At 34.5% G+C, this 9,781-nt stretch overlaps 1 protein-coding gene across 1 annotated transcript; it reads right to left on the bottom strand.

The window, feature by feature from the left end:
• Positions 1-205: 205 nt before the first annotated feature.
• On the bottom strand, positions 206-9,005 carry SPC25 (SPC25 component of NDC80 kinetochore complex). Its single transcript, XM_033112391.1, has 7 exons — positions 8,891-9,005; positions 7,889-8,041; positions 7,728-7,793; positions 4,958-5,104; positions 3,867-3,971; positions 2,116-2,214; positions 206-373 (listed from the first exon to the last, which is right to left on the bottom strand). Exons 1-7 carry the CDS (start codon positions 8,934-8,936, stop codon positions 249-251), a joined length of 741 nt encoding a protein of 246 aa, XP_032968282.1. The 5' UTR covers positions 8,937-9,005; the 3' UTR covers positions 206-248.
• Between the last annotated feature and the right edge of the window lie 776 nt (positions 9,006-9,781).

Below are 9,781 nucleotides of genomic sequence, written 5' to 3'. Positions count from 1 at the left end.
ACTGTGTGTGTGTGTGTGTGTGCATCCAAGTGCATCTACATATTTTTTTTCATTTTAAAAAGAACATACTTGACTTTATAAATTTTATTTCCCAAGATTTTAATTAAAATGCTCTATAAAGAAATACACCACACAGAGATATTTAAAAAATACAAAAGGATTACAGGCAGACAATGGATGAGAATTCTTTTTAAGAGAGACACACAATAGGGAACAAAACTAAACAGTTTTTATATACTATTTATACATTAATTATAAGCCATAGTACTAAAAGCTTTCCGAACATTGGCAAGAAAAGCTGAAAAATTTTTGGTCTTCCTTACATTCTCTTGAAATTCTGATAGGCACTCAAGATGGGGAGCGCTATCTGACACTAGGGAAAAAAAAGAAGATGATTTGAATGAGATATTTTACGGAAGAGAAGGATTTCTAATTTAGATTCTTTCAGCTGATTCAAATCATTTTAATTCCACTTTATTGAATTGCTTTGAGCATAAAATGATAAATACACTTGACTTTCCTATCCTAACTATCTTTTGGACCTTTCCTTTTAGTTAATCTCTAAATATTCAAATCTATGTACTACAATCTTGCTTTAAATTTAAACAGATGGTAGTCAAGAGATTGAAGAGCTTAATGATATTGATAAAGAACAGAATACCACTTCCCATCATCTTTCCTATATATTTTTACTATTTAAACTGTTTTAACAGTTTATTTTTAACAGTTTTCTCTCTAAAACATTGGCCTGACTTCTAATATTTGACCACTGGATCACCAAAAAAAAAAAAAGTCTTCAATGCCAACCCTTAATAACTTACAATTATGGAGGAAAAAAATCTAAAGTTTCACAAATGCAATGGATATCACTAGAAAATGTGCTTGCTATTCCAAAAGTGGTATTTACAGTGCCTCCTAAACAAATGATACTCAAAGTCACAAATACCAATATGGATCTCATATGAAGTTGTACCAGATGGTACCTACTGGAAGCAAGCAAGAGGACGGTCAAAAAAGGAAGGATCCAGCATTCTCTACCATCAATTTTGTCCTTTGTTCAAGGGGAAGAAATTCGACCATATCAAATTTCCAGCTCTTTGGTAGAGATTGCTCAGGAAACAAGGCCCATGACCAAAAGCAGAAAAAAATAGAGAAGAGCATCTGGTTCAAAATTAAACTGTAGGTTCTATTTTAATACACTGTCAAATACTGACACTATGTAGCAATAGAGGATATCCAATTTGGAGAAACCTAAAAAGCTAGGTAAGATGTTTATGGGGATTGCTTTCAAAATTCAGCATTCATTAGAAGGTATTTACCTAAAGAGAAAAAAGCCAAACATTTGTACATGAATTCAATTCCTAAAATATAAATTCCATTAGAATAGAAATGGAGTCATCAGGGAACATTAGGGAGCCAAATAAGCATTTCACCTGAGTGTGTGTCTCCCATAAATGCTTTAATATGGGAACACAGGTATGAAAAGCTGAGAACCATTTCCTGAATTTTGATAAATTAATTACTTTAAAAGGAATTAGGAGAATAAAAAAGAGATAAGTATATTTCTATTCTCTTCCTGTTTACACTATTGCCAATCATACATATTCCCCATAAATCAAAAACCGTCTGACCTACTGGAGAATCAGTAACTCAGCTAAATTGTCAATGTGTAGGATTTTTCAGGATGGGATAATTTTGTAAAATTGATTTTGGGGAAAAAATGATCAGATTCTGATTTTACATTTGCTTTTAAAATCACTTTCTTGGATAAATTATAATATTCATATTAATACAGTCATATCCTTTATAGCTATTCTTTAAGTTCTCTAAAAGGATAATCCATACTTGCATATGAAATACAGTGATCTTTTGTCTTTCAGACTTTTCTGCCACTGTGGCACTGTGTCACCCAGAAGAGAAATTACTTATTAATGCTCTTTGATTATATCTATAAATTAAAACTATAGTCACAGCCTTTAGAAGACAATATCCCAAAAAGCAAGAGTAGAAAATAGATTGTAGGAATATTACTTCCTTTATGTTACTTTATATTCTGATTCAAATGACATTTGAGGATGCCAATCTTAAAGACCAGTTATAGACAGGAGGACATACCTTCATAGTCCCTTGCTTCATTTAGGTGTAGGGAAAACATAAATGGGCTATCAGGATGCTTAGGGTCAATATTAGTGAATATAAACTGCAATTTGTCACCTGCAAAAAGAGATTAAATTATTTAATATGAGACTATTTTATTATGCCAAAGCTTTCGATGGAGATGAGCTTTCTTACCTTTGTCTTTGATTAATCTCTAAGTATCTGCTAAGTATCTATATTCACTTAACCAATGTCTCCAAATGTACGAGTTACAAATTAGCTTTAAAATGTATTGTAGTTTAAATATGACACCGAAAGAACAAACAACAAAAGAAAAAAATAAATTGAACTTGATCGAAATTAAAATCTTTTGTCCTTCAAAGGACACTATCAAGAGTGAAAAGCTAACCCACAGAATGGGGGAAAATATTTGCAAATCTTATCTCTGAAATGAATTTAAGATATAGGATGCATAAAAAACTCCTACAACTAAACAACAGAAAACAATTCAAAAATGAACAAAGGACTTAAATAGACATTTCTCCGAAGAATAGATACAAACGGCCAATAAACACATGAAAAGATGCTCAACACCAGTAATCACTGGGGAAATGCAAACCCAAAACTACAATATAATGTAATGTAATGTAATGTAATGTAATGTAATATAATATAATATAATATAATATAATATAATATAATATGTATAATAAATATAATACCAGGTCTTATATTAATTTTTGCTCCAAAAGACGCATTAGAGCTGATGGTCTGGCTAGGTCTTATTTTCAGGGAAACACAATATACTTTATTACAGTGAAAGAATACAGCAAAATGAGCAAAGGGAAAAGATTCACGGGATGAAGTCCAGGGAAAATCAGCACAAGCTTCCAGAGTCTCTAATGAGCTTCCCTGGTAGACAACACATCACATGTACTGTCACAATTCGATGCTGAAGGAAGAAAGCACGTCCTGTGTAACTCCCCTGGGTTAGGAATCTTGAAAACTTATGCCTAAAAAGTTTGTTTCCTCTAGACTTTGCTTCATGTGGCTTTTTTGGGCTGATTTTGTTTTGCATCCTTTCTGCAACAAATCTGAGCCATGAATATGACTATATGCCGAGTCCTGTAAGTCTTTCTGGCTAATCACCAAACCTGATGGTGATCTCGGGGACTCCCAACACAGTAAGCGGTGCTGTAAACTGGCATATATCCACAGCCGTTAGACTATTTAGGTGCTTTAACCCAGCAGTACCTCTCTTGGAATTCCATGGAAATTATATAAAAGAAATAGAGAAGTCTACATTCTCTGCAGTACTTGTAAAACTAAAGAACAGGCAGAATCCAAATGTTAAGTTAGAGGAAAAACGTGTGTTTAACAATAGATAAAAGACTGAATAAATTATGATACATTCATGGAATGAATTATACACTACCGTTTTAAATTTACCACGATGAAGGCTATTACAACTGGAGAAATGCTAATCATATAATACCAGTACACACAAGGAACAAATATTTGCTTGTTGGCAACCATGCCAAAAACACATTTATTAAAACACTGGATGATAAATAACCAAGGCATCAGTAATTATGTTAGGGTGATAAAAACTTTGTAATTTTCCTATTTTCTAAAAAGTTCATAATGTAGTCATTATTTTACTTGAAAATGTGAAATATTTTTACTTTGAAAAAACTTTTTAATTCTCTGCTACTTGAGACAGAGACACCTTTCTAACTCCTAAGTTTCACTTACATTAATATACTTACCATAAATTTTTCGAATTTCTAGTCCAAGTCGATCTTTATACACATCTACAGATTTTTGGAGCCTTTTCAACCTCTCTTCACTAGCTTTTTTAGCAGTATTAATAGCTACAATTACAAAACATACACAGTATCAAACATCTTATATGACACTCAATTAATGCTCAGTTAATTAAAAAAAAACTTGAAAACAACTATAAAAATGATGCCAGGCAAATGAATTTGCTTACGTTTATTCAGTTTCTATCTCTATCAATTAGCAAAAGGGGCTTCTGTTCATTCAAGATGGAAAGAAAAATTTGTGAGAAAATACGTACAGGTAGTGAGAGAAATGTTTCATTCTAGTTTATTGTATAGTAGCATGAATAAATAGGCCAAGATTTGCATGGCTGGTAGAGAAACAGACCTCCTTTACACTATTTTGCTTTTTCTGGTTAGCCAAGAAATTGCTTCATTGGAAAAATATTCTATTCTTTTAAACATAAATATTTCTCATGAGAAGTCAGTCTTATTTCATGCCAGTTTAAAATTTTTCTTAAAGTTAACACATTACTCCCTAAGTAATACATAGGAGATGACAAAAATGTAGACTTGCACAAAAACTATAAGAAAAATCATCAACAAAACAAACTTTGCTATTTTCGAGAAATTTGAGAATTAATTACTTCGTTTGTGGGCAAACAAGGCACTCATTAAAATATGAAAGTTTTTTAGACAAAGCAACTTTCTAGCATAAAGAGCGTGCTTAATGGTTCCTGGCAGAGCTCATGTGTAATCAATAAATTTGTTGGATAAATTAGACTATGGCTTCTCCCAGGCAAATCTGACTTAGTGAAATTGTCTCCCACTATGCTTAAACTCCCATATCAATTTCAGTATTACTCTGGCTATATTAAAAATCAAAAGGACATTTAAATAAAACAAAAGAAAATAAAACCCACTTAGCTGACATAGAGTGGATAGCTATGCCCCTAAGGTAAGTTATCTATTTCTGGCAATAAGCTGGAGAGCAGGGAAGAAGTATCTAGTTGTGAACCATCACCACTTTGAAATTTAGACTGATGTTTTAAATACACCTACAACTGGAAACTTACTTTCCTTCTTCCTAGCATATTCTTCCTTAAGATCCTGGACATTTGCAGTCAGTACTTCCATTTCCTGCTTTTTGCTTTTTACTTCAACAATCAACTTTAACAGGTTATCTTTCTTTTCTTGAATGAGCTTATTCTGCCTGCTGATCTCTGTAAGAAGCACAAAATATTAGCTAGACTATACATGCTTTGTTCTCCAATATGCATCTAAGAAGACAGCAAAATACTGACTTTCATAAAAAGAAAATATCCTATTCTTTCCTACTTGTCTTTGAAAATAGAATGAGAAGACAAGAATACCAAATTAAACCAAGAAACAGAAAATTAGAAGATCATGACCCTTGCAGCTCTCCCCACCTTCAAATAAGTACATAAATAAAAACCATCACTAAAGACAAATTGTAGAAGATGGCTTTACACAGTGTCTTGAAGAAACAGCTGATTTTAATGCTATATGATTCTGTAACATACCAAAAAGATTGAAAGAAGGGATAGAACGGAGGGAGTAACATAGGGAGGGAGGAAGGAAGGGGACAACTTCATTTACTGTAGTAACAAACAAAACATTCAAGAATATCAAGAAATATGTAGGCTCTGTATTTTTAAAAATGCAAAACTTGTCTAAGACATATATTATACCTGGATATATGGAAAGACATTTTATGCTTCTAAATATTAAGATGTCAGTATCTCTAAAATTCACTTCTATACTTAATGCAGTCCCAATGGAATTTGGAAGGGAAAGGAAGGATCTAAAAAAACTATAAAATGTAATATAACAAATACATAGGTGAGAGTAGTTAAGAAAATATGGTAAGAAAAACAACAAGGAAAGGGATTTGCCCTATCAGATTTAACATCTGTGGTGGTAACATTAATACAATAGTGGTGTATTACTTGAAGAATTGACTTACACCTCAATTAAACAAAAAAGGCATTCCCAAACAAATGTTTGGTAATTAATATGATAAATGAAATATCATAAATCAAGAGAGAGATTATTCCCCAGTGCTGAAATACAGAATTCCATATTTATTAAATATTTAAATATAAAATGAAATCTTACAAAGCCTATGTTCAGAATATCTGAGAATATAAAATTAAACTCTGTGGGGAAACATCTTTTTACTCAAAGGTAAAAAGAAATCAAAGTGAAAGGCATATACTGGCTATATAAAATTAACAAGCAGGAGAAAATATTCATATTTGATTCAAGTAAGCATAAAACTCTACTATATGCTAGCTACTTTGTCCAATATCTTATATTTATATAAATTATTTATATAAATTTACGTTTCACAATAACACTATTATGTAGGTCTTACTCTCTATATTAAAAGAAGAAAAAGGCTCAGCAGTAATGTCACTTGCCCAAAGCTTTTTTTGCTAGGATGCAATAGAGTTTAAGACCTGGATTCAAACTCAGGTCCTGACTTCAAAGACTGCTTTTGACCATTAAACTATCCTCCCCCAACAATGAGTTACTGTTCTTAATCTAAAGAAAACACAAATATAAGTTCCAAAAACAAACAAACAAAAAACTACACACACACACACGCACACACACACACACACACAAAGGAATAAACAGAAGAAACATGGAGCGGAGCTAGATGGTTAATAAATAAACATAATTTAACCTCAATTACAGAAATGCAAATACAGAAAAAACATATCAATTTTCACTTATTTCAACAATGTTTATAAAACTAATAGTGTTGAGAAGAATGCAAAATACTAGAGTCCTTGTGGAAAGTATTTTTGACATTGTAAAACAAGTCTTAAGGATATTCATGTCTTTTGATTCAGTTATTTCATTTTTACAAAGCTGCCTTAAGAAAACAAGATGTGTGCAGGTATTTATATACAAAAAAAATATTTTCAGTGTTATTTATAATGGTGAAAAACTGAAAACATCTTAAACGCCTAACAAATAAGTTATTAAATAATATGATAAATCAATAAAGTGGAATATATTGTCAAAGAATTTAGTAATGTGGGAAAGTACTATCAAAGTGGAAAAAAGAAAAAAAAAATGACGGAAAATTATGTTGCTAGTAAGCAAAGTGGGTAAGGCAAAGCAAAAGAAACTATCGGGACGGACTGTGGCAAATTAAAGAAAACGTGTGCCAAGTAAAGGCATTCCAATTTAAGTGTTTAAAACATGGTGCTCCTAAATTTAGTATCACCAGTGGAATTTGGCCTGTGGTCACAAGTCTGGTTTGGGTGTCAGAATTCAATAAAGCTGCTGATCCACTCTGGATAATCTGGAGAGTTGTAAAAATGAGAAGGCAAGAACAGTAGTAAAAATATGGAGAGAAAAACTGTCAAGCGTACTAACATGACCCCTAAAGAGCTCAGGGAACTCCACCTTTTGTGATTTCCAACTTAAAAACAAACTTGTATTTAAAAAATACTGGCTTTCACACATCAGTACAGATGAATCTCACAAGTATAATGCTGCGTGTAAAAATGGACAGGATACATACAAAATGATGCCCTTTATTTAACGTTCAAAAACACAATACTAAACCAAATATTGACAGGTTAGCTCTGGAAGGTGGAAGAAGAGGAAGCTATAACATGGGATGTTCTATTTATTAAGCTGGGTTATGGATACATACATGTTGATTATTCTTGTGTGTGTGTGTGTGTGTGTGTGTGTGTACATTGAATTTTGCTTACATTGTTTTGCTTATTGTTTTGCTTATATGAGGGATTTCATAAAGATTTTTAATCTAAACAAAACTGTGATCTACAGTTTGTCACATACGATTTTGATATTCCAATAGTATCTGAATCATTCGTTCTTCTTCCTTTAATTTCACAGATAGTTTTTCTGAAAGAGAAATTGGAATTGATGTTTCAATTCAGCTGAAATGACACTAAAATCCAAAGAACCAAAACGGCATGTTACAAGTTAACTTTAGGTACCTGCAAATGCTTTATTGATGTCCTTGTAGGTATCTCTTAGTCCCACCATCTGACAGGAGATGTCACTGACATTGCCTTTGAATTTATTCCAAAATTCATTTATGCTTTTATCTAACAATGCAAGTTCGTCCTCTACCAATTTGTAAGACAATGCTACAGAACAAATAGAACACACATTGTATTTCTTAAGTTACTTTAATCACATCAGGCACATATTCCAATCAACTATAGTTTGGCAGTTTGACCTTTGCTAGAAATGGTTAGCAACTTACTTTTAACTCTAGATATTCCAGGGCACATCAAAACCACCTGGGCTTAACTGTGGTTATCCCATAGCAGCAAGAATTCAGGAAACCCTTTCCTCCTAGAAATCCGTTAGTAGTGTTAACTGCACATGACACACGCTCTATGACCCTGGGAAAATGACTTCGACTACATTTTCTCACAAGTAAAATTGGTGACGCCCCTGCCAAGTCTGACCCTGTCAATTCCAGCCTGAATCGCCAGGTCCCAGATGGCGGGCCCTCCCCCACAGGATAAGACCCCACACAGATCTACCCTGCCTTTTCCTCCCACCCCAGATCAGGAAAGTCAGCAGTAAAATGAAGACTGGAGTGGGAGTTCAGTCCAACACCTGTACAAGTCACTTCGACTCTCCGGGCCTTATTGTCCTCCTCTGTAATAAAAGGATGTAAGGCTCCAGGCCCCACAAGTTCTCTGCAACGCTAAAACCTTCCCAACGACCGAATATCTTTCCAGGAATCCACAGACATCTCATTCGGCGAAAACCAAAGCCCTTCAGGCTCTCCGCTGCCCACCCGGCGAGGTCCAGACGCACAAACAGCAACAAGACGTGCATTTCACAGACACCGCCCCCGAAAACACACATTCCGCCCCTGAAAACTCACATTCCTCCCAGAAAACACACATTCGCCCCCAAATCCATTTTCCTCTATTGTGACAGGCGGGTCGGGGAGCTCAGCTGAGCTCCCACTCTCTTACCTTCGCCGGGAGGCCTGAGCCCCGCTGCCTTCCCAACGCAAGACATGAGCCGATGCCGCTTAACTGCCCACCTCCCACAGCCGCGCCAACTTTGCAATTTCAAACCTACGGCGTCTTCCGCCTCCCGACTTTAGGCGCCCACTCGCCTTCTGATTGGCTGGTAGCATAGGTTTTCCATGAAGAGATTGGTTGATCTAGCTGTCCGGGACTCTCGCGGAAAAGATGGGGAAAAGGGCATTCTGGGATTTGTAGTTCTTTTGGAGAGACTGCCCACTCTCAGCGTGGCTTTGGAAAGTATTAATAGTTCCTGGAGGACTCGCCCCATGACAGGCCATTCATCAGTTTCAAATAAAGATTTCTGCAACAAATATAAATATTGGACTTTAATTGTATTCTGTCGCCAAGGATATAGCCTCTTCTTCGATATTACTCGTAGCTTAAATAAAGCTAATTAAAAATAATAAAGCTAATAAAACTACCATTGTTTAATCCATCTCATCTTTTAATAACTCTTCATTGGGAGGTGGCTGGAATGTTATTTTTTATTGCCTTCTAATAGTAACACTTCCAAATTGTTCTTATTCTCTGTTTTTGACCGTGTAAAGTAAAACAAACATTAGGAGACAATAAATATCTAACATAGATATTTCCTGCCCCAGTAGACAATGACACAAAACTTTTAATAGCCAAAATTCTTGGTGCCTGTCCTCTCTGATTGCTATATCGCAGACAAAAGTGAAAAAGAAAGGGGGGAAGTCAGAGGTAATTCAAGGCACTAGCCTGGATGTCTGAAAGAATGAGGATACTGCTGGCAGAATTGAAATTATCTTCATAGCAGGTTGGGTATATTGGGGGAGGGGTGTTGTGGAAATGCAGAGGCACGATGACTTA

Source organism: Rhinolophus ferrumequinum, chromosome 8 (assembly GCF_004115265.2).
Source record: "Rhinolophus ferrumequinum isolate MPI-CBG mRhiFer1 chromosome 8, mRhiFer1_v1.p, whole genome shotgun sequence".
NCBI classification, from domain to species: domain Eukaryota; kingdom Metazoa; phylum Chordata; class Mammalia; order Chiroptera; family Rhinolophidae; genus Rhinolophus; species Rhinolophus ferrumequinum.
This window is presented reverse-complemented; position numbering and strand designations above follow the sequence as displayed.